General features: G+C 48.3%; 1 protein-coding gene across 11 annotated transcripts in view; it reads right to left on the bottom strand.

The window, feature by feature from the left end:
- Positions 1-25,893, bottom strand: part of AGAP1 (ArfGAP with GTPase domain, ankyrin repeat and PH domain 1) — a 639,080-nt gene that overhangs the window by 370,224 nt on the left and 242,963 nt on the right. For all 11 annotated transcript variants that reach the window (XM_021924443.2, XM_021924444.2, XM_021924446.2 and 8 more), the window contains 3 exons: positions 23,555-23,640; positions 20,017-20,158; positions 14,308-14,442 (listed from right to left, as the gene is read on the bottom strand). In XM_021924443.2, coding sequence (XP_021780135.2) covers positions 14,308-14,442; positions 20,017-20,158; positions 23,555-23,640 — 363 coding nt within the window. The remainder of the gene's footprint in view (positions 1-14,307; positions 14,443-20,016; positions 20,159-23,554; positions 23,641-25,893) is intronic.

The following is a 25,893-nucleotide window of genomic DNA, read 5'->3' as shown; positions in this document are numbered from 1 at the left end:
TTCAGTATTTTTTCTTACAGTTTACACACAAAGTTAAATGAGGGAGTTTTCTGAAACTCCAGAATTCACAGACCATAAACAGTCACTCTGAACTATGGCTGTACTTGGAATACAGTTGGCTGGGGACGAGTCACAGCCTCTCCTGCAGAAGTAGACATGTACAAGCCAAAGTGCTGCTGAACATTTAGGGGGGAAGCGAGTGCTCAGCCAGGGAGAAGAGAACACGTGGTACAGTCCACTTGGCTGCACTCACGGCACCAGGACTGACCACGCAGCAGCAAGTCGATGAGCCCCCAAACAGTGTTCGGCTTCTCTTTTTAGGCTGGACTGCTGCTGATTAACTCTATGTTTGACTAAGAAGCGCAGGCACATGTTCCCACTGGAGGGGCCGGGCCTGTGGGGGCAGCATGAGACTGCCACCCATGCGGAAAGCAAAGCAGCTGCCACGGATGCTCCCAGATGCCCCCATCCCACGGACGCTCCCAGATGCTCCCCATCTCACGGACGCTCCCAGATGCCCCCATCCGACGGACGCTCCCAGACGCCCCCATCTCACGGACGCTCCCAAATGCCCCCATCCGACGGACGCTCCCAGATGCCCCCATCTCACGGACGCTCCTAGCTAGGACAGGTGCAAAATCAGTTAACAAAACTGATGACAGGACGTGGACTTATTTTCTTATTTGGGGGTGACTTACATGAAATAATACTTGATTTTTTTCTGTGTAGAAACTGATAGAGGTTTTCAAAATGAATATACCCAGTGTGGCCAGGTATAGAAAAAGGGCAGCTGCTGGAGAACCCTGAATTAGGATGGGCCTCCTAGAAGGCAAGTCAACACTGAGGATTGAAAGCCCTAACACTCTGCAAGCCGTGGACGCACAGTCTCACTTCCAGAGATGTATCCTAGGGGAAATTAGGAAGGACAAAGACACAGCTTTCAGTAAAGAGAACCATGCGTGGAAGCACTGATCAAAATGAAATACAGAGGGATAAAAACCCAACTGAATGTCTAACTGGAGACTGGATCCAAACGCTGTTCTGTTTGCTCACGGAAATGCCGCGCAAAATCAGTAACCACAGGGTAGGAAAAGTATTCACAGGTTGGGGATCTCTTATCCGAAATGCTGGGAAACCACGGTGTTTCGAATTTTTTTTTTTTTTTTTTTGATTTTGGAGTATTTGCAGAATATCTGCAGACTGAGCATCCCTAAACTGAAAACCTAGAATCCGAAATTCTCTGTGAGCACTTGTGTGGCATGTCTGCACTCAAAACGTTTCAGATTTTGGAGCATTACCAGTATTAGAGTTTGGATTTTCGGGTTAGGGATGCTCCTCGTGTATGTGAGAGTTCGCTATAAAGTCTCACAACGCGTGCAGTCCATCTTTTTCAAACACGGCAGGCACACACGCGCACACACACACACACACACACACACACCCCCACCCACCGAGCCTTAACAATCATTGCCCCTGGGTGGCAGTGTTGTGACTGGTTTTATTTCCATATTTTATATCCTTTAAAAATGATCTTTCTTCTTTTTGGCAAATTTCACAAAATCCAATGTACTCACTGAAGGTTTTACAATCTATTTTTCCTTTTTTTTTTGAGATAGAGTCTCAACTCTGTCTCCCAGGCTGGAGTGCAGCGCTGCAATCTCAGCTCACCACAACCTCTGCCTCCTGGGTTCAAGCAATCCTCCTGCCTTAGCCTCCTGAGCAGCTGGGATTACAGGTGCCCGCTACCATGCTCAGCTAAATTTTTTTTTTCTATTTTTAGTAGAGACAGGGTTTCTCCATGTTGGCCAGGCTGGACCTGAACTCCTGACCTCGGGGGATCCACCTGCCTCGGCCTACCAAAGTGCTGGGATTACAGGTGTGAGCCATTGCATCTGGCCTATTTTTCTCTAAGAAAAACAAGTTTGAAATCCACTCTTCACAGCTGACTTTTGCTTGCATCAGGGAAGACTGACAAGGCTGTCAGTGCATCACTCTCCTCGTCACAATGCTTCCAGCGGTTTCACATTCAATATACAAACTCACCCTGGATTCCAGAGCCCAACCTTCAAGAATGCCCCTGATCTGCTCCAATTCTTCACATCCTCTTGGAGCCAGTGCCTGGCCAGGCTCATCCTACAAGGACCATGCAAAAAATATCAAAGTCCACGAGACAAAGCCACCCTTTCCGAGGTTAAAGAACTTCACGACTTAAAAAGGATTACTTTTCCTCATCTGCCATGAAGTGAACAAATTCAGTGCTGCTAACCCAGTGGTTTGAGGGTAGCTTCCCTATGAGTGAAGTCTACTTAGGAAAAAGGACCATATGGCTATGTCCATATTCTCTGCAAATTTTTTTTTTTTTTTGAGACGGAGTTTTGCTCGTCCCCCAGGTTGGAGTGCAATGGCACAATCTTGGCTCACTGCAACCTCTACCTCCCAGGTTCAGGCAATTCTCCTGCCTCAGCCTCCCGAGTAGCTGGGATTACAGGCGCGCACCACCACACCCGGCTAATTTTTTGTTTTTAGTAGAGACAGGGTTTCACCATGTTGGCCAGGCTGGTCTCAAACTCCCGACCTCAAGTGATCCACTCACCTTGGCCTCCCAAAGTGCTGGGATTACAGGTGTGAGCTACTGTGTGTCCAGCCTATGTCCATACTCTCTAAGGAAAAAAATTATAAAAAACTTCAAAATAACTGGAAAACATCAGCTACGGATTGTAACAACTTCTGACTAGCCTAGTTAAGTACTATTCTCTTATTCTTTTGATCAGCGATTCCGTGGAGGGTTAACTAGGTCAAAAAGTACATCACTACTTAATCATTTTAAAAACATTAGAAAGAGCAGAATGCCGTGGCATTATGAACAGATTATGAACAAAAATAAAAGCCATTTGTATGCATTAATGATACATCACGCTAATTCAAGCTGGCTAAAGTCATTAGAGAGAAGTCCTGGGGCAAAACACAGCTATGATACCGCAGTGCAGAAAAGTATTCAAATAACCATTTTCTACGTCATTGATAAAATTAATTCTATGAGCAAAAGAGATGAGTCTTAACATGAAAATCAAAACAGAGAACTTTCCTAATAGTGTGTTTAATGATCTAATGTTGGCAGTGTGAGAGTTAATTCAGGCATTTCTCTGCACACATATGAGCATATCTGTGCACACTTAACGTTTCCAGTAAGAGAAGCACAGCAGGAAAAATCCCAGACTTAGGGTAAGAAATTGCCAGAAGAGATCACAGGCTCTATTAACACAATATTTTACAACACTACTAAATAACAATGTATTTATTGTCTCTCGTTGTTTGTAATATCAACCTTAAGATTTTAAGATAATTTCTTCCTGTTATCTTTGAATCAAAATTCCTTTCCTTATTGGTTCCTTTGGTGTCACTTTATCATGTTTCATACTTGACCCCACATTGTTAAGGCCAGCAGGTGCAATCTGTGGAGTACGGAGCACAATGATAATTAAGATATTCCCTCCCCCACCTAAACATTTTCATATTAAATGGCTGGTGTTAAGCAAATCAAGGGATAGACTGAGAGAGAATCCTTTAAAAGCAGGGCTGCTGGGAGCGGTGGCTAACGCCTATAACCCCATCACACTTTGGAAGGCTGAGACAGGAGGATCACTTGAGACCAGGAGCCGGAGACTAGATTTGGCAATATATCGAGACCCCCATCTCTACAAAAATTTTGAAAAATGAGCTGGGCATAGTGGCATGCACCAGCAGTGCTAGCTACTCAGGAGGCTGAGGCAGGAGGACTGCTTGAGCCCAAGAGTCTGAAACTGCAGTGAGCTATGAGGGCATCACTGTACTCCAGCCTGTGTGACAGAGCGAGATCCTGTCTCCACTAAGAAATAATAATAAAAAGAAGGGGCAACTGCAAACAAGAAGCGAGCTGATTTCCTATTGCTAAGATGACATCATTGAAATGATATTCAAACACACTTGGATGATTTAAGGATCATCACCTCAAGCACATTCTCAAATTAGTTCTGAAAATGGTTGGTGTAGTTTCGTAATGAATTCTATCTTACACATTCGTATTTATTTTGTTTTTGGTTTTGTCTTTTTGAGACGGAGGCTCACTCTGTCGCCCAGGCTGGAGTGCAGTGGCGTGATCTCAGCTCACTGCAACCTCCGCCTCCTGGGTTCAAGAAATTCTCCCGCCTCAGCCTCCTGAGTAGCTGGGATTACAGGCGTGCGGCACCATACCCGGCTAATTTTTGTAGTTTTAGAGACGGGGGTTTCGGCATGTTGGCCAGGCTGGTCTCAAACTGCTGACCTCAGGTAATCCGCCTGCCTCAGCCTCCCAACGTGCTGAGATTACAGCTGTGAGCCTCTGCGCCCAGCCCATCTTCTATATTTGTATTTATTGAGTCAGTATGGAAGATTTTTGTCTCAGCTGATGTGCCAGAAGCTTCATTCATCAGTAAAACATGTGCTTTTATAGCTTCATGAGGGTAAGAATTTTTCAATCCAAACTAATTTTTTTCTAAAAATAATAACTCAAAAGTATTTTTCATTTTGTTGGATTTTTTAAACCTCTGAATGTATGGTTTATTATACAAAAAGCTTTATTTTAGTTTTGGTATTAATTTGCTATTTCAGTTTATAATTTAACCCCGTTATAGAAAGAGCTTCTTTGGTTAACAACTGAATTTGAAAAAGCGTTACGAAGAAAGGAGTTGGCAATGTCATGTTTCATAAAAATGATCACTATCAAACATGTACAGATTTTCCCATCCAAATATAAACCAGGGATATGGCATAAGAGAAAGACCCACACAAACCCACAAAGGCTTCTTCCTTACATGTGCGCCCCCACCAACAGGCTGAACCAAGTCTCCTTACAGTCAATGGCAGGTCGGCACTCCCCCATTCGCTGGGAGATAAGCTACTAGGCCGGCCAGATGTGGCTCTTCTGGAGACATCTGGAGACAATCTGCAGATTCTGCCATGCACCGAATGGCCCTACATTAGAAGCTGCCGGCGAGTGACATCAATGACCCTAGGGCTAATGATGCCAGAACGGCTCCCAAACTAGCATCAAACCCCCTTCTATGGCCGGGTGCCATGACTCACGCCTGTAATCCCAGCACTTTGGGAGCCTGAGGCAGTCGGATCGCTTTGAGTTCAGGAGTTCGAGACTAGCCTGGGCAACATGGCAAAACTCCATTTCCACTAAACATGCAAAAACTAGCTGGGTGTGGTGGCACACACCTGTCATCCCAGCTACTCGGGAGGCTGCCATGGGAGGATGGCTTGAGCCCATAAGGCAGAGGTTGCAGTGAACCAAGATTGTGTCACTGCACTCCAGCTTGTGCGACAGAGTGAGACACCGTCTCAAAACAAAACAAAACAAAAACAACACGTCTTACGTGACTTGATCATCCAACCTCCATTTGTACTGGTGCCGCATAAGTGCTGCCAGAGCCTTACGGAAGTCACTTTCTTCGTGTCATCTTTGTTCTCAGAAAATGTTAAAATATGAACCCCCTTAATGAAGTGTAATTTAAGCAGCTGAACCTCTTTCATATTGTCCTAATACATGTCAACCACCCATCTGCCCCAGGAAGTCTTGGAATTAGACTTTCAATGTGTGGAGGGGGTGGGGGTGGGGGTGTGGAGAGGGGCGCAGTGATGAGTACAGGTGCACAGCCAAGACCACAGGTAGAAACGGGAAATGCTGGCCCGGCCTGACACCAGCTGCACCATGTGCCTCTGGGAAGGAAGCATTTCCAGCAATGTAGTCCCAGCTGTAACTGGGCCTAATGAGATCCACTATCCTACATCATAAGCCGTTAAATTGTTACATAATTATTAGTCATTACAAGTGATTAAAAAATGGACAATTAATGACCCATTAATTCACCTTTTCAACATATATCAAGTGCCTAATGTACACATATACAGGGCTTGCTTTCAAGTGTAAAGAATCTTATTTTTTGAAGTATTTCCTCGCTAACACACACACACATGGCTGCACACACACACACACACACAAGTTCCAATCTAATCTCTAACATAATAAAGGAGGAAAAAAAAATAGCAACAAAAACAAATCATAAAACCGGCCACCCCGACAATGAAAATGAAGCTGGTTTCAGGAAAGAACGGAATAGGCCTAATTGATATATCCTTTAACAGCACAAAGACTGCGGTGTAAGCAAAACGAAATGGTCCAAGATGATGGAGGACTCAGGAGAAAAGGCCCAGAAGCCTGCGTACATTCACCGACGCTCTAGCGCACGCAATTAGGTGGCACCAACGGGCTCATTAATACAGCTCCCCTGGTTGTGGACACTCCTGTAATTAGGATCAGGCAGCTGCAGACATTTAATATGAGGTGGGTTCTTTGTACACTAGGATTTCAATCTCTGGAAGCAAAGCATCAAGAGCACACTGAGGTTCCCTGACTTGCCGCACAACCTTGGTAAAATCACGCAACCTCTCCCAGCTCGGGCTCTCGGCATGGATTGGACATGCCCAGGTGAGCTGTTACTGGGAAGGGACAAAAGACACATGGAATGGCTTCTGTAAAAGTGCTTTCCAGAATGTTAATTGCAACACAAACATAAAAAACCCGGGGCAATGAGGTCAAAGGACTAACATAGATCTGCCTAGACCAGGAACTACTCTGCCAGATAAATACCCATCCACCAGGATGATGTACACAGCGGGGAATCAGAGGAATCCCTAATAAGCCACAGGCTGTGGCCATGCTAGCACCTGGCGCACAGAGCCCTTCCAGCGCCACTGCCCAGCTTTCCCATACACCTAGACCCCACTGTCTCTCCCTCCACAATAATGCAGGTCTGTTCTAGGACAGAAGTCTCCTATGTGAGATCACCAAACTGGCCCTGGAGACAGTTAAGCAGAGAGATGATAATTTGTAACTTACCTCTTTGACATGATCTTGACCTGGTCTAACAACTATTACCAGAGTCAAAGTTCTGCATGTAGGTTTTCCTACGGTCGTATGAATACTTGTATTAAGAAGAGGCTGATGTTTTGGTGGGGAGCATGCCCTAGCACAGCGCAGATCATACATATAATGTGATGCTTTGAATTGGGATTTAACCACTGACTAGAAGGTTCAGAAGATGCATGCAAGAATATTAAATTCTATATACCAGCAGTCCCCAACCTTTTTGGCACCAAGCACAGGTTTCATGGAAGACAATTTTTCCAAGGATCAGGGGTTGGGGGGCAGGTGGGGGATGGGGATGGTTTTGGGATGAAACTGTTCCACCTCAGATCATCAGGCATTAGATTCTCATAAGGAGCGTGTAACCTAGATCCCAGGCATGCGCAGTTCACAACAGGGCTCGTGCTCCCAGGATCTAATGCTGCCGCTGATGCGACAGGAGGCGGAGCTCAGGGAGTAATGCTCGCTTGCCAGCTGCTCACCTCCTGTGCGGCCTGACTGGAGACCCCTACTGTATACAAAACATGCTGGGATGCAAATAAACAATCCACGCATAAAACCACACTGTGGACCACTCAGACACATCTTTACTAGCTCATTCTAGGAGACGGGGAGTGAAGGGAGAAAGGGCACCAAGCTGTTTGGAGAAGAAGAAATGAAAACAATTATTGTACCACTATCAGGCTGTACTCCTGGTCGCACATGAAGGGGAAACCCCTCTTTCTGTAGGTATCAGGGGCCTTTAAAATCCCACATGCCATATAGCTACCACAAGGACACCATAATTTAAGTCATAAACTATGCCCAATGAAAGTTGGGGTGCATTGGCTCTAAAATGTCAAACAAAAACACCCTGATCCTGTCTCCCCCACTGAACAGATGCCACAACACAGGCCCCTGTGTGCCTCTATGGCACTGCCACCCGCAGCAGAGAAAGCTCCTAACACGCCACTCACGAAGACAAGAAACTCAAACGCATCTGAAGACAGACTAAAACTGATGCTCTCCAAAACCTAACTGCAGGGAACGACAGTGCTGAATGCACCATCCAAGAATATACAGGCAGAGCCTGATCTCTGCTCTCTTCCTCCCAAGGTGCACGTGTAATGCTCAAAAGGGCCCTGTCACTACCTATACACGGCTTGCTACCACCTTGAACATACATGACTTGGCCTTCTGAAAGGAGGATTTACTTTTGTCGCTAAGTTATAACTATTTTAGGTGACCTTTCAGCATGTAAGCTGAGAAATCCCATCACCAACACTACACCCTTCCTGAACTTCCGGAGACCTGACTACAGTCCCATGTCAGACACGCACTCTGTCTGTCCGGAAGAGCTGCTTGCTGCCACTCAGAAAGCGAGTTCTTCATATGACGTGGGAGAAACGTCTCTTTAAAAAAGACTCGCAAGCTGGGCGCAGTGGGTCATGCCTGTAATCCCAGCACTTTGGAAGGCTGAGGCCAGAGGACCACTTGACTTGAGGCCAGGATATCAAGACCAGCCTAGCCAACATGGCAAAAACCAGTCTCTACTAAACATACAAACAACTAGCTGGGCATGGTGGTACATGCCTGTAATCCCAGCTACTCAGGAATCTGAGGCAGGAGAGCTGCTTGAAACCAGGAGGTAGAGGTTGCAGTGAGCCTAGATGGTGCCACTGCACTCCGACCTGAGTGACAGAGACCCTGCCTGAAAAAGGAAGGAAGGGAGGGAGGGAGGAAGGGAGGGAGGGAGGAAGGGAGGGAGGGAGGAAGGAAGGAATCGCAGGACCAGAGAAACAATGTCTATGAGGAATGAACTTTATTTTTCCGTAATCCTTCATGTTCATGTCTCCAGGCTCTAGGAGAACAAATGAACAGGGACTTTCAAAAAATTTAATGCCAAACACTGAAACCACCATTTTAACCTTAAGAACAGAAAAACTTGTATATAGGTAATTTCCCCGATGTGGCAAGAGGCAAACAGAGCCACGCAGAATCTGACAGGTGCAGAGCCGCTGGCTGTGGGGCGATCTAGGAACGGGAGCCCTGTGCAGCCCCCACAGACGGACCTGCAGCCCCCAGTTGCCAAGTCCACACGTCCAGCCCACCCCAGCCCCCAGTGTCTCCCTCCCCCAGGGCTCTGCTGAGAATCCGAACAGTTGGGTATCCATGGCCCACGTCCGGCTCAGCTGCCCAGGTGAAGCAGAAACCATCTTGTGGAGCCAGCTCACCTGCCCCGCAAGCTACACGATCCCGCCTGCGAGCAGGAGCGAAGACGCTCCCAGGCTGCTGGGAAGGACCCCCAGAAAACGGCCTGGGCCGCCACACTTCTCCACCCCCGGGCAAGACACAAGGTCATGTTTCTGGGTGACTGTTTGATGTTTATCCTCCCTAGCGGACCTTAACTTCACAGAGGAAGAGACCCTGCCCGCGCTTCCGAATCTGCCTCTAGCCCCTGACCAGACGCACAGTGGGTGGGAAGCTGGTGCTCAGACGAACGAGTGACTGGATGGATGAACCAGCTTGCCAGCCTGCTTCCCAATACCTAAAGCCACTTGCTAGTAGCCATCTGGCAACTCCATGAATGAAAGAAAAGTAAACAGGATTACACAAGTGAACAGGAAAGTGAATGCAATGTTTCTTCATTAATTTTTACAATGTCCTTTTGTTACAAGACACTAAGAAGTCAAATGCTGAAGAAGCAAAGAATAAGGTCCCTGGCCTTTTAAATGAACCTTGGTACAGAGCCAATCAGGAACGCAGACTCCGCAGGGCAACGGAAGCAGCTGGATTGGTTTTTCTTTTATTTACAAGCCGAACATTATGTAGAAATTACACGCTTTTCCTTCATGTTTTCTTTCTACCATATATAGGTATAAAAAGCAAATAAACAAAGTAAGCCCTAGGGCAAAAAAGAAGCCAGAGAGTCATCGAGATAGCTGAATAAACTGAGTCTGCGAGCGGGCAGGCGCCCTGCTGGCTGGTTGCGTCCCCTGCCAGGCCCTCCCCAGACCTGTGGGCAGAGTGGGCAGGGGCCCTGCTGGCTGGGTGCATAAGAAGCCCTCCCCAGACCTGTGGGCAGAGCAGGCAGGGGCCCTGCTGGCTGGGTGCATATCCTGCGAAGCCCTCCCCAGACCTGTGGGCAGAGCGGGCAGGGCTGCGGCTGGAGTGCATATCCTGCGGCCTCTGAACCTGTGGGCAGAGCGGGCAGGGAGGCCCTGCTGGCTGGGTGCATATCCTGCGAAGCCCTCCCCAGACCTGTGGGCAGAGCGGGCAGGGGCCCTGCTGGCTGGGTGTGTCCCTTGCGAGGCCCTCCCCAGACCTGTGGGCAGAGCTGGTGTGTTCTATGACGCCCCAGGATCTGACTTGCTTCCATTTTAATGACAAAATGTTCCAGTGTTGTGGTTAAGTTGAGACTCTCAGGTCCCAAGATGGGGGATCCAGTCCAGGCTGTGCCCCTTTGGGTCAAGCTACGTCATTTCTCTAAGCCTCGATTTCTTCAACATTATATAAACCTTACAATGTTTAACTTTCCTTGAGGATTTTTACTTTGTTATTGTTAGGGATTGCTAAGTACTGAATAAAGCTCCTCCTCAGCAACTACTTTTATCACTAACAATGAGAGTGCTTGTGATTTAAGTGAAAAAAAATATATAAGAAACCATATACCATATAACTACTACATAAAATATGCAGAGTAACCCTGATTTTATTTTTAAAATGTATCTTCATACGAAAATATTTGAAGGACAAAAAAATCGCAACAGTCACAGAAGTTGCAGCATCACAGGTATTTGCTTTTCAGATTCCATAAAATTCGAATACTTTTTTTTCTTTGAGACAGTGTCTCGCTCTGTCACCCAGGCTGGAGTGCAGTGGTGCGATCTCGGCTCACTGCAACCTCCGCTTCCCAGATTCAAGCAATTCTCCTGCTTCAGCCTCCTGAGTAGCTGGGATTACAGGCACTCACCACCACACCCAGCTAATGTTTTGTAATTTTAGAAGAGATAGGGTTTCGCCATGCTGTCCAGGCTGGTCTCAAACTCCTGGCTTCAGGTGATCCACCTGCCTCGGCCTCCCAAAGTGCTGGGATTACAGGCGTGAGTCGCCACACTTGGCCAAAATCTGAATACTTAATGAGAATGTATTATGTTTTTTTTTCTTTTTGAGACGGAGTTTTGTTCTTGTTGCCCAAGCTGGAGTGCAATGGCGCAATCTCAGCTCACTGCAACCTCCACCTCTGGGGTTCATGTGATAGGCCCGCCTCAGCTTCCTCAGTAGGTGGGATTACAGATGCATGCTACCACACCCAGCTAATTTTTTTGTATTATTAGTAGAAACGGGGTTTCACCTTGTTAGCCAGGCTGGTCTCAAACTCCTGATCTCAGGTGATCTGCCTGCCTCGGCCTCCCAAAGTGCTGGGATTACAGGTGTGAGTCACCGTGCCCGGCAGAGAATGTATTATTTCTAAAACACGAAACTGGAATGGAAATCTCCTGCGCCTATGAACACAGACACTCGTCACAGCACTACCTGGGGAGGTGTGACATGAGCTGTCACAGCAACGGAAACGCTTTATCTAAATATTTTAAAGTAAAAATATTCAGAAATATCGGTCCTTATTCTCCCCTTGCCAACCCCCCAACTTGAAGAAAACGAAACACTTCCAACACAGAGGTGGCTGCCTGTCCTCAGACTTGAACGTGCTGGGTATGGTATGGAACTCAACCCAAATTCTTACCCTGAAATCCCGACCCTCAGGGGAAAAGTGGGGCCTCTGCCAGGTGACTGATCACAAGGGTGGCGCCCTGTGATGGGTTAAGCGCCTTTATGGGAAGGGACAGGCGAGGGCTCATGTCCTCTCTTCTCCACTATGAGCACACAGCCCACCAGGAGGATGGCCCTCAGCAGGCACCACACCCACCAGCACCTGGCCCTGGGCTCCCATCCTCCATAACTGGGAAAAACAAAAGTCTGTTGTGTAAGCCACTGGGTCTTGTTAGAGCAGCCAGAACGGACGAAGATAGGCTGTTTGGCAGGAAGGCACCATCATCCTGACATCCTCCAGCATTCGTTAACTGATAACATTATTTTTATAAGGAATGTTCATCAATTTATGGAAAACTCATGTATGTTAACCATGATAAATACAAAAGCAAAGGAGTCACTGTGCAGACTCAACTTATCCAGACAACTGAGTCCCTGATATCCTGCATCGGGGACTGGCAGGCTCTCTGCATGGGCCAGAGAGGAAATATTCTGGGCTCTGCGGGCCGCAAAGACCCTCATCTCTGCTGCCACAGCTGGAGAACAGCCCAAACCCGCTGCAGCCCATTGACACCAAGCGTGGCTCTGTGTCACCAAAAGTCTATTTACAGCCAGGCGCGGTGGCTCATGCCTATAATCCTAGCACTCTGGGAGGCCAAGGTCGGCGGATTGCCTGAACTCAGGAGTTTGAGACCAACTTGGGCAACACGGTGAAAATCCCGTCTCTACTAAAATACGAAACATTAGCCAGGTGTGGTGGCGAGTGCCTGTAATCCCAGCTACTGGGGAGGCTGAGGCACAAGAATTGCCTGAACCTGGGAAGTGGAGGTTGCAGTGAGCCGATCACACCCCTGCACTCCAGCCTGGGTGGCAGAGTGAGACTCTGTCTAAAAAAAAGAAGAAAAGTCTATTTATGAAAACAGGGAGCTGGCCTCATGCATGGGCCTGGGGACGCTTCATCTACAACGCTTTACTTCAACATTCACGGGGCCTCAGCAGCGTGGTGGCCGACAGTGACCTTGCTCCCTGAGGGTTCACCTCTCGGAAGAGCTCCAAGGGCCTCCCTGCACGGTTCTTCCACGTCTTACTAACATGTCACTAACGTTCACCGGCACGGCTTGACATGAGGTTTGCTCCCCACAGGACGTTCTCCCAACAGAGGCGGCACGAGGTGCCCGGAATAAACGTGAGTGGAGGGAAGAAGGGGCTGTGGGCCCCCAGCGACTTCGTGCTGCCTCTCAGGGGAACCCTGTGCTTCTTCAGCACTGGCACTGGAAAAGGCGAGAAGAAACGCTGAAGCCGTGAAGGACTAACTAGGAGCAACGTGCTGAAGTGCAGCTGAGTATCTGAGAGGCAGAGATGCGCGGGAAGAGACGGCAGGCTCAGAAAAGGAACCTCACTGCTACAGGAAAGAAAACGTAAAGTCTGAGAACTGACCGAACTGATGTCATCTTTGAAACTGAGTTGAACAGTGAACGTATAGAATCTCTACAACGGCATCTGAAGACTAATTGAAACATTTAAAAGAACAACACAGGTTGCCCCATTTGGAGGAGGTCCCGAAACAGTCCCGTAGTCACTGCTTTCATAGTTGGTCTTCGGGGTCAGGGCGCGGCGAGTCCTCCATCTCCTCCCAGCTCCGAGCGGCTCTGGCACTCTCCGGAGAGCCCCAGTGTGGCTGCCCTGCTCTGCCCCCAACAACCCCCTCGGCACCAGAGCAGGGACACAGGTGGCTCGGCCCCCATGCATTTAAACCAGAAGGGGAGAGGACCCTACAAGTGATTTCCACCACTCCCGCCAGCAGTGCGACCCTCTGCCAGAACACCAGGCCTCTCCCAAGCCCCCAGGTGGAAAAGACTGGATTTAGAAATATCAGTCTTTATTCACCAGGGTGACGCCACCTCTCCCGCCCACCCCACCCATCTCCACAGGCTCCTCTCTCATAGCCGACGTCTGGAGCTACCATCATCCGCCAGTATCTGACCCCCTTGCAGAATCTCAGCTCTTCTAGAATTGTCTGTCTGATTTGTGGCCGTTCCTGAAGGCAGATGATCAATAATGAATAAAATCACCTGAAAACAATTCCAAAAGGCTGGTCCTCACTCGTGGCTGTGAGTCCCACCGTGCCATGTTATTATGTTTTTGGTGGGAAAGTCCAAACTTGATACTCTCTCTCCTCCTTTCAGTTCTCTCCTCAAAGCCTGATATCAAATATTGAAACTGCTTTAAAGGACGGGATTGGATTAAGTATGGGCAATGACAATAAAGAAATGGCTCACAAACAAGTTTTCCGGAGCCCGTGGATGAACAACAGCTCAAGAAATGTTCTATCCTGTATACAAAAAGGCCCCATAGGTGACACGCAGACCCAACACCAGGCTGTTCTCAAGCCACGTCTTGTTGTCTCTTCTGAACACGGCACTTTATATCCGAAACATACCTGAGAGTCGCCTCTGGAATGGAGTGCTCTCGATACTAACGCCCACCCATCAATGATCACCCATCAATGACGTATTTCCGCCACCCATGTGCACAAGTGCAGGCAGGACTGGTTTCTTGAACTGCCTCCTGTATCGTGAACTGAAAGTAAATTCCCAGCCGTGCGCATTTACCGTCCTGGAAGACCCTCTCCACGTTCAGCCCGTAGGTAGCACACGTCTCGTAGTACGTGCACCGTTTCAGGTCGTTGGAGAGCTTCCTCGCTCTGGCGTCATCGATGACCCTCGGGTTAGTAGAACTTATGGCATCTGGAACAGAAGACCAAAAAAGTAACAACGATAGCTCTGATTACTTCCCACACTCCCCACATCGCAGAAAACCGGTACCTTACTCAACAGAAATGTTATTAGTCTATGAATCTGGAGTTTGTAGAGCATAGTTTGCCTCCCAAATAACAGACTCAAACACCGGAGAAAGTTATTCATTAGTAGAAATGTGTTTTGCAGGAGAGCTTCTGAAACTGAAATTTTACAATGTTTAGAAAGAAGCAACAAGACTTAAATGTGGGTCTAGAAGACACATACTTCAGAAAGAAGGAAAAACCACACACACAGTCCCTATGTGCAGGTCCCCTTCTGTGCACCACGCAGGTGGCTAAGCATATTCCCTACACTGGCATTATTCTTCCAGGTGTGGTCGCTTGTGCAATGACCCATTGAATAAATGCTCACTGAGCCCCCATTTGGGGTCTGTTCCTGTTCTATGCACAGGGACACCCCAGTGAATGAAACAGACATTCTAGCTGGCCAGAGAGGCAAGCAGAAAATAAAGACGAATGTGATGAATGGTTCTGAATGTAAGATGGCCACACTGTGAGTGATGCCGGGAAGGAGGTCAGGAGGCTTGGGTGAGTCTGGGTTTTAGAACCCTTGCTAAAGGGATCAGGGAACCCTCACCTGCAGCAGGTGGGTGCAGCCGCCACTGCCTGGGGCAGAGTGCCTGAGGCAGAGGGCGGCAGGGCAGCTGGTGCATGTGAGGGAGATGCTGCAGGGGTGAGGCCTAGGGGGTGAGGGAGGTGTGCGGAGAGGGGAGCAGCGAGTCCCCTGAGGTTTTGATGGACCTCCTCAGGGTCACAGGTGACCTGAATCCACCCAATCTAAGTCATGTGTGCACATGGGGGCGTTTGAGCAGCTGCAGGGATGTTGGCACCAGTTTCCTAAAAAAGAAACTGAGCCATTTTTTTTTCAGTTCAGCTGCCAGGATTCCCCACCCTCAGACCCGCCGCATTCATTCTGTTACTATTGAGTTACAGTGGCACATGGAACACAGAAATGAGGGGCTGGAATGTGAACCGCCACGAGGCTTAGGGCAGAGACAGGACTTTTCACAGACGGTTTTCTTTTTCTTTCTTTCTTTCTTTTTTTTTATGAGATGGAGTCTCACTCTGTCGCCCAGACTGGAGTACAGTGGCGTGATCTGGCTCACTGCAACCTCTGCCTCCTGGTTTCAAGTGATTCTCCTGCCTCAGGCTCCCAAGTAGCTGGGATTACAGGTACCCACCACCACGCCCAGCTAATTTTTTGTATTTTTAGTAGACACAGGGTTTCACCATGTTGGCCAGGCTGGTGTCAAACTCTTGGCCTCAAGTGATCCACCCGCCTGGGCCTCCCAAAGTGCTGGGATTACAGGCGTGAGCCACTGTGCCCAGCCTTCAGAGACAGTTTCCTAACCTGAATCTTTTTCATAGGGCTTGAAGGCTCTTACGCCAAAGAAAACAATAAACAACTCTTTAAACAAAAATCCACCAACAGGATTTCTCTACCAGCCAAAGAAATAGTAGCGAAGTTATACTGCAGAGCGACCACCTTTGACATTTTTTTTTTGTGGAGGAAGGGCATTTGGCAACTCCATTCTCTGAAGTATATTTAAAACGTGATGTCCTGAGGAATGTATTCAGTTTTTCCTTTTCTGTTTTCTCATGTTATTTTCTCAGCCCTATGAAATAGGTTTGGGCTGACGTTTCTCCGTTACCAGAAGGCAACTGAACTCTGTAGTTAAGGGTTCTTCCTCTGACAATCGCCACTACAGCCTCCACAGGCTGCACCCCCGTTCCAGGGATACGGTCAAAGGGCACCTCGCCCTGCCTTCTTGTCTTGCTGATTAGTAAATCTCACTTGCATTTCACAACATTTAAGAAAATACAGTTTTTTTTTCTTTAAGTATAAACATTTCTTTTTAATTGTAGAAAGAAGTTAGAAGTCCATGATGTTTCAATGTTCTAGGATAATTTTGAAAACACAGGCTACGTGGCATCCACCCGGCTTCCACGAGACCCTGACCTGCGGCCCAGCGATCCCGCAGCCCCTCCGTCCTCAGTGGCTCACTCGGTTTCTGTCAACTTTCCGCTTCAAAGGTGCACCATGGGAATCTCTGCCACTGCATGGAAACCGGCTTCTGCACTCGCATTTCGGTTCTATACCTGTCTCATTTTCATTCCACTTTTAACTCCGTAGCTTTTTACAGATCCTGCTTCTCCCTCAAATCCATTTAATTTGCAAGTCTTTAAAACAGAACCTGTTTAACAAACATTAGATGATTACCTCATTCATTCCCATCTTGTCCAATTACGAACATTCGTGCAGTCCTTAGCTACTGCCCAGAAAGAGCTCCTGCTGGCCGAGCTGCCCCTCCTGCCAGCGGGCGGAGGCCTCACCCCAGCCCAGGCATTCTTTGGCAATGAACCTAACTCCTGTTCGGTTCTCTCCCATCCCATATGCTCTGACCTCTCTGGCGGCCTACCCCAAACCAGCAGGAAGAGAAACGCCAGGTGCCCTCTTGGACAACGTGGTCCCTCTTTTGTCTCTGGCGGCCCAGGAAGCCAAGGCAGCCGAGCACAGGCTTCACAGAGAGCAAGTCTGCAGGCAGGAAGCAAGCGTCGCAGCAGGGACCCTCCGAGCCCACGTGCATGCCAGCTTCCTGCCACCGGGCTGCTGGGGTGCTCCTTGAAGTCTAGGTAAGGACCAAGAGAATCCCACAGGTGAGGAATGCAGCCCTAATTGGAACTTTTCGTTCTGGTTCATCTGGGGGTGGTCCAGCTAAAAAGAGTCCCACAAGGAGGGCATGGGGCCGGCTTACCTGCTCGCCCAGGGAGGGTGTGGGGCCGGCTTACCTGCTCGCCCAGGGAGGGTGTGGGGCCGGCTTTACCTCCCCACCCCGGAGGCCACCCTCGCACATGCAGACACTCCCCTGTGGTCTTCCTGGGCATCTTTCCACATCCGATCAACGGATGTTCATGGAATTCATGGGAATAAACGGGGGTACTTTCTTTTACTCAAGGACTTCAACTTCATTAGGATTTCCCGAGAATCTAAGTAGCCATCCCGGCAGGAGGCTCGATGTGCCCCTCGGCTCAGGCAGGAGACTCAGAGGGATATGCTGTCTCCAGGGTCAGGGATAGTCGGGGGTGGGGTTCAGGATCCCAGGCAGGGCCTTGGAACACCAGTCACACACTGAAATATGAGGGACAAAAGCAGCCACCATTAGACGCCTATCACCTACCCATGGATGCACTGAGTGTCTTTTGGGAATTCCTGTTGAACCCCACCAGAGCCCTGGGGGTCACGGTCACCCAGCAGCAGCCAGTCACACGCAGGTGTGTGTGGTCCCAACTCCGGGGATCTCAGACATTCCCTTCCCCCTGACGGAACATGGCTGTGTACTCAGAACTCAGAGAACAGACCCTGATCGCAGAGAATCTTTCCAGGCTGGGAACTTCACTGCCACTTTTCACAGTGAGTCCAAGCAAAAGCCCATTCTGAGTCCTAAAATCAAACCTCCTGAGCTCCAGCAGCCCACGAGCAGTGTCTGCATAGCCCCAAAGGAGTCTGCTCAGAAAGGCCACGGTCGGGCCTGCGGGAAGGGGAGCTTATTTGGAATTTCTCTATTCGACTTCAAGGCAGCTTTAAGCAGAATCTGCTGTGGATGAGCATCCACTTGAAAACACGATGAGGAATTTTCAAGATGCCACCTCAGAGTGCAATTCTGCATTCTCACAAAAACCAAGGACTTTTTGGTGGCGCGGCCTTGTCTCCTGGTGAACACTAGAGGGCGTGTTAGGCCTAAGAATCCCTCCTCCCATCTGAGTTAGGATAAACAGAGCTCTGGCTCTGAAGGTTTCAGGAGGGAGAGTGACCGGTGGCCACTCCACGTGTGCTTTAAAAAAAAAAAAAAAACGCGGTGGAGAGGTGCTCTCCAGGAAGCCCAACTCTAACACCTCCCATCTATCACACTGAGAAGATGCTTTTAGTTTTTTCTCTTTTTTTTTTCTTGAGATCGAGTCTCCCTCTGTCTACCAGGCTGGAGTGCAGTGGCACAATCTTGGCTCACTGCAACCTCCACCTCCCCAGATTCAAAAGATTCCCCTGCCTCAGCCTCCCAAGTAGCTGGGATTACAGGTACCTGCCAGCATGCCGGGCTTTTTATTTTATTTTATTTTTTTGAGACAATCTTACTCTGTCACCCAGGCTGGAGTGCAGTGGCACGATCTCAGCTCACTGCAACCTCTGCTTCCTGGGTTCAAGTGATTGTCCTGCCTCAGCCTCCTGAGTAGCTGGTACTACAGGCATGCGCCACCATGCCTGGCTAATTTTTCTATTTTTAGTAGAGACGGGTTTTCACCATGTTGGCCACGCTGGTCAACTCCTGACTTCAAGTGATCCACCTGCCTGGGCCTCCCAAAGTGCTGGGATTACAGGTGTGAGCCACCATGTCTGGCTGCAAAATGCTTTTAGTTTACGCCACACTATCTATCTGGGCTTTTGTAGGTTCCTGATCAAGCTGCCAATCATTTGTCTGCGCAACCTCCTACTTAGACCACACCCAGTGCGGTATGGACAGCTGACGTCCTAAAGAGAAACATCTCGCATCAGAGCATGGACAGGCATGTCAGATAGGCTACTTTTAAAATAATTTGCAAAACAGTCTATGAATAACCACAACAAAATGAAGGGATATACAATTTTTCCTGACAGGATTATTTGTCAGTTACCCATATTTCTGACAAAGCAGTTTTAAAGCTAACCTCCACCTGGCTTTTAAAAACATCCTATGTGACATCACAGATCCTAGTGGCAGACCCCAGCACAACCATGGGTCTGCGATCAAGAGCGAGGATGCTGTGCCTCAGTCCATGTGACAGCCATTCTACTAACAGACCAAGCGTGAAGTGACCTGAGGGAAAACAAGAAACGTGCCCAGTATGATTCTACGCTCTCTGAGGGGCCTGCTAGATTAAATATGAGATACAGATCACAAGACGGTGACAAATAGAACTTAATACACGGAACTGCTCTTATGTTGAAAATCAGCACTATTTTCAAGATGCACTGAAAGACAAGCTTTAATAGAGTGAATACACGGAACTGCTCTTATGTTGAAAATCAGCACTATTTTCAAGATGCACTGAAAGACAAGCTTTAATAGATTGTTTATAAATCATTTTATAGAAAGAAGAATTAAAATACAGCAGAAAACAGTATATGTATTTGACTATATATGTTTATATACAAAACATATACACATACACACACACACACATATATATATATATTTTTTTTCCCCAGAAAACAAGGGAAAATAGATTTATTTTTCCTAAAGCACATAGGACATGTGTGTGTGTGTTGTTTTCAGGTTGTTAAATGAGTGGTTTCACCATAAAATCCAATCAGGAAATGTGATAATTTCAGTTTCACGATTTTTCCCAAAAAAAGTGAGCGTTCAGTAGGCAATTTTTCCTTTTTTAAAGCATTTTTAAACTCCCTCATACTGAAAATACATAACTGTTAGAATCCTCTGAAAACCACCTGCACACGAGCATCACTCACCCTGGGTTCCCACGAGAACCAGAGGAATCTCGCTCGTGTTCCGATAGCTGGCCATTCGACTGTAGTAGTGGTAAACGGTCTGGAAACTTATTTCATCCTCCAAGCTGAAGACAAATATAACAGCGTCCACCCACATGGCAAACTAGGGAGAGAAGAAGGGGAGGAGAGCAGGAGCTGAGTGAGAAGGCTTAATTAAGAACAGACGTCTGGACGGTGGCGGGCAGCAGGGGCTGCAGGAATCCCCTCGGTCGCGTGCTGGGTGCCTGACTTGACCGTCACCGTCACACACTGTCACGGCACCAACGTCCTCCTCCTGAGCACACCGTGGGCGGTGTTCCCCTCGGGAATGGGCCCTTCATCCTGCTCCCACCCAAGACACTCTGTCTTCAGAGGACACAAACCACACAGTCTCCCCGCAGTCCTCATGCTCCTGCCCTGTCCACCTGCTGCCGTGACCAGCCAAGGCGGCCCCGCAGACAGAAGGCCAGCCCCACCTCCTGCCAGAGCCTCTCAAACCCCGAGGCTTTCCACTGTACTCTCAACCGCTTAAGGAAGCCTTGCTGGACCCCTCAGGCCTGCTCAGAACCCCCCACCCCACAGTCCTCCCCAACTCGCCACCGCAGCGGCCGGCCTACTCTGCCAAAGGGTAAAGATTCAACCCAGGCTCAGCCTTGGCTGAACTCCTGCAGCACCCCTGCAAGAAAATGACTACTTATTTTCAGGGAAATTAACAAAACTTAGGGAAGAAAGCCTGACTCTTGCCATTTTGTTCTTGCTTTGCTGTACTCACTTTATTCTTGTCTTGCCAGTTTAACCTACATCACATCCTCTTTCTGACAAATACCCACACTGTCAGGCATATATTAATACCTCATTTAGTACCAATAACCATCTTGCAAAACTGGAGCTGAGTGAGTAGAGCCTCCCTGCAGGGCAGAGGCTTCCCACACTCACTGCAACTGGCTCAGCACATCTGACATCAGCTCTATCAGGCAACAAAGATCCTTCTCTTTCCAAGTGGAAATTTGAAAAACAAAACCAAAATGCATCCTGTTTCCCTTCTCTCTAAAAGCAGCTGTAGTTCCTAGATAGGTTTCTATGGCCAAGGTTATCATCTCTAATACATTTGGGGAAAGTGTTTAATGGGTTAAACTCTGACTTCAGGCATATAAGTGAAAAGTGTATTCAGTTATATGTAAAACGTTTACATGAGAAAACTTAACCCAAAGTTCTAATGATAAATACAAAATTAAATGAGAATGAGGACTTGAAAACAAAGAAGGCTGGGAGAGACCTGGGAAGACCGCGATGGCAGCTCCCACAGAGTGCAGCAGGACCTAGACTGATAAAAGGCATCTCCTTTTCCTCTTCTCTGCCTTGAGGAAGGCTCTTCCTGTCTCTTCCAAACACGTGGGAGGAGCAGACTCCCTCTGCGCCATGAAGACTGCTGGCTGACCGGAACCAGACCTCAGTTCCCAAACCGGGAGCTGAAGCCCATCTGAGCGTCCACCCGGAGGAAACATGCACCGTGGCCGTCACCTCCTAAGGGTGCATTCTGACTTCCATGCTCCTTGTGTGGGGGGTACCCAAAACGTAACCCCCCACTCTAACATGTTCACCAGCAGAAAACTGAAACTATGCTTTGGGGTTTTTTTTGTTTGTTTTTTGAGACAAAGTCTCGCTCTGTCGCCCAGGCTGGAGTGCAGTGGTGAGATCTCGGTTCACTGCAACCGCCTCCTTCTGGGTTTAAGCGATTCTGCTGCCTCAGCCTCCCAAGTAGCTGGGATTACAGGTACACGCCACCACGCCTGGCTACTTTTTGTATTTTTAGTAGAAATGGGGTTTCACCATGTTGGCCGGGCTGGTCTCGAATTCCCGACCTCAGGTGATCCGCTTGCCTAAGCTTCCCAAAGTGCTCAGATTACAGGTGTGAGCCACTGCATCTAGCCTCTTCTGTAGATTTTTCTGTATCTATAAGCTTTCGTGCTTCATATTCAATTTTGTGCTTCATATACTGCTAAGACTTGCTCCTTAATTGTGGAGAAAAAAGCTTGTTTCCAGTCACTCAAAACATTTACGTGCTGGGGAAAATGGAAAATAAACTCAGGTGATTCTAAATGTTACCTACTTCTTTCTCCGATCACCAGCCATAGGAGGGCCCTTGCGCCCAAGAGTTCCTGTGCAGCAGAACACAGTCCTATACCCTCCGTGGGACTAAGAACGAGCTGACTTTGATCAGCATCACAAACCGAGGATCCTGTCAGTCAGAACTCTAACTGTGCCCCGCCTTCCTATAAACTACCAGATGGTCACTGAACACGGTCCTATACCCTCAGTGGGACTAAGAACGAGCTGACTTTGATCAGCATCACAAACCTAGGATTCTATCAGTCAGAACTCTAACTTTGCCCCGCCTTACTATAAACTACCAGATGGTCACTGAACATGGCTCAAACTGCTTTGCAACTAAGTTTTCACTTTTAACATGTCTTCAAGGTGTTTCCTTATTATGATCAGTATATGGTATCCTTAATGCTAAGAAACAAAATGTTACACACTTTAACATCTTTGAAATCAGAATGCACCTAATTATTGTGGCTGTTTCACAGTTTAATTGGCAGCATTCTCCCTTTGAATATTGGTACATCCTACGGTCACTGGTGTTTTAGAGTCAATGGTACATGGCAAATCTGTGGCATCTTCTGTATAACCACACAGCCCTCCGATGTGTGGAGTACTAGACCTGAGGCCTAAGAAGTCCTGTATTCAATATCTTTCACTTTCATCATCTTACAATCCTATGCTGCATGTTCACAAAAAGACAGGTCCAGGAGATAATGCCAAGAAAATCTTCGACATTCAGTTTGCATTTACTAGCTCCTGGCTCCTTTCAAGTGTTTACTCGGTAAATTATGCTTCAAGTAAAACAAAGCAGGTTAAAGAAACAAAAAAAAAGAGATCTTCCACACTCATGCTTTGTTATTTCCAGAATGCCCATCTTTCCAGGAACTTCCAAAGAAATCATAATATGCTTCATACCAGCTTTCGGTGGAGACCGCCTTGCTTGGGCCAAGGCCAGGGAGGCACAGAGGCGCCAACGCCTACAGTTAGCAGAGACAGAGAGAAGACGGGACTCCAAATTCCGCCCAGCAAGCTCTCTACATCTCACTGCTCTAGAGATCACACCAGTCAAAGGAAAAGGCCAAAACACAAACCAAACTACAGAAATGTCCACATGTCATTTCAACTGGGTTCCCCAACCAGGGCAGGGGGTGCGTTTCCTGCCTTTTTAAAAACACAGAAAGTGAAAAGCTACCATATAAACCCAACTTCTCTGTAGGATTTAGTCTGGGCAGGGAGGTGGCGGAAGAAAAGACTTAGCTTCTTAGAGATGAGAAAAAATGTAGTGACAGGAAACATTTTTTAAGGGACTTCCACTTTTTTGGAAAGCACGTCACTGGTTTCCAGAAGCACGTGTTGCATGAAACCTTAGAAAACAAAGGGAAACAGCTGGCTTGGGGCGTGTGCGTGTACTCACCTGCGCCTCCGGGGGGCCCCCTTCGTCTCTAATCAGCAGCAGATAGCTCTGTCCGTCAACGACAATCTCTTTCTTGAACCTGCCACCTGCCACACACACAAAACACCTCGTTACACAAGAACAGCAGAGAGTGAGGAGGGCAGACAGACGTGGGCTTCGCTTGTGGAAAAATACACCCTAGGCTGTCGCCCTGGAGGCAACCAAGTATTTAGGATATCGCCAGCCAACGCTGCATTTTAACAGAGCTGAACTCAGATTTAAATGTTCGTCTTTAAGAACCCGTGTGCGTTTCCAGTTAGAAGGCACAGCCTCCTTTGCAATGCCAGTCACTCGTGGCCGAGAAGTGTGGACTTTTCATGTGGGCTTTCTATGTAAATTCAGGAATTCTCACTCACTGGGAAACAGAGAACATCAAAATTGTCATTCTCTTGTTGGGTTCACGAAACTGAAAACAAATTTTTCATGCTTAACAGGTGCCTGATCTGCAACGTCTTGGTAAATGACAGGGCCGAGAACCTGTATTCTCCTCAAGAGAAACCCAGTTCTTGAAAGGGAGACATAGAACATCATGAGAATGGTGTTTCCAGAGTCACAGGCCACAATTAGGGGGGGGACGCTTCACTACTACACACGGGTTAGACAGAAACTACTGGATGGGACCTCCACACAGGTGGAGACAGCAGAGCAGCAGCTGACAGGAGGCGTTAGAGACCACGCGGGTTAGCGGGAGACCACCGGGACCCTGCAGGAACAGAGGAGACCACGACGGGGGGGGGACGGGCATGAGGGGCCCGGTGCTACCCTGGATGTCCCGGCCCCTGACGCTCTCAGGAGGGGATGGTACAAGGTGGCTGCAGTGCCCAGCCGGCCCTCTAGGCCAGCCCTGCTCCTCCTCGGCAGCGGGAAGGACTCCACCGTGGCTCCTCTGCCTTCTCCAACGACAGACGCCCCCTCCAGATCCTGGGCTCTGAGACCACGCTAGGGAACCCTCACAGGGACTCGGAACTCTCATTTTAGAGAGGGGAAGGCACGCATCAGTTCCTAGCTCTCCTCTTCTGCTCCTCTGTGCGGGATGTCTTCCAGAAACCCTGTCTAAACCCCAAATCACTGGATCCAGAGGACTGGACAGTGCTCCACTGGTAGCCCAGAGGCTACCTGCCAGCTCCTCTGCCACCCAGAGACACGTCTGATTCCCTCCCCTGCGATAGGAACCTTCCCTCCTAGAATCCCGGGTCTGAACCACATCAGTGCCCGAGAAGCAAAAAATCAAGAGTACCCATCCCAGCCTGAAAGTGTCCGAGGCCCTCCAGACGGGCAGCTACCCTCTGAGGCCACAGAAGGCTGACTGGGGTACTGGCTCGTTCCCGCAAACTCCCGCCGCGCTCGTGTGGTCACACTCAACACCTATGCCACCATCACAGGCAGCTGCATTTGCTAAAGCAAATAAATCTGCTGTTCAGTTCACTCAATAACACAACAATGAAGAAAACCTTTTGATATTAAAGCAGGTAAACTCTCATTTTGCTGTCCCCCCATCACTGAAACAAGAGGGTAGGGCCTGCTGGAAACAGTCAGGCTGAGGTCCATTAGCAGGGGACAGAGCCAGGCCAGTTAGGATGCTGGGTCCAGACAGGGTGAGGCCCAGCTGCACGAGGGGCCCAAAGACTCAGGGTCCCTGAATCGAGAGTGCTCATAGGCAAAAAGGAAACTGCTTTTCTAGCAGAGCTGTTGTCATCATGAAACAAGCTGGGAAACATATGACACAGGTGGACGTCCCCACGTATGTGAAGATGATGCAGACGGTCGCCCCCAGACCCCGATACTGGTCTAGCTCTGCCTGAACCCTGGCTCTGCCACACACAGCTGTGTAGCCTCGCCTCACCTCTCCCCACCTCAGTGTCCCCAGATGCAAAGAGGATGATGTCCTAGCAGGTGAGGAGTAACGAGTTGACACAAAGCACCCTGAACAGTACCCAGCCTGGTCTTACTCGAAATTTCTGGCAAGGTTCTTTTAACCTGCTTTTATAAAAGTCATATTTAACACTGAATAAACCTGCTTACAACAGAAAAATGTGCAACAGTGATAGCAATATTATTTCTCTTTAAAAAAACCTTTTAAAAAAGAGATGCTGGAAACCTGCTATATCTTGGAGACATGAATCGAATGTGACCCTTTTAAGAAAAATAACATTTGAGGCTGAATGTGGTGGCTCACACTTGTTATCCCAGCACTTTGGGAGGCCAAGGCAGGTGGATCACCTGAGGTCAGGAGTTCGAGACCAGCCTGACCAACATGGTGAAACCCTGTCTCTACTAAAAATACAAAAATCAGCCACGTG

The sequence above is a fragment of the Papio anubis genome, chromosome 10 (genome assembly GCF_008728515.1).
Source record: "Papio anubis isolate 15944 chromosome 10, Panubis1.0, whole genome shotgun sequence".
Classification (NCBI taxonomy): Eukaryota; Metazoa; Chordata; class Mammalia; order Primates; family Cercopithecidae; genus Papio; species Papio anubis.
Note: the sequence above shows the minus strand (reverse complement) of the source record. Positions and strands in the feature narration are given on the sequence as shown.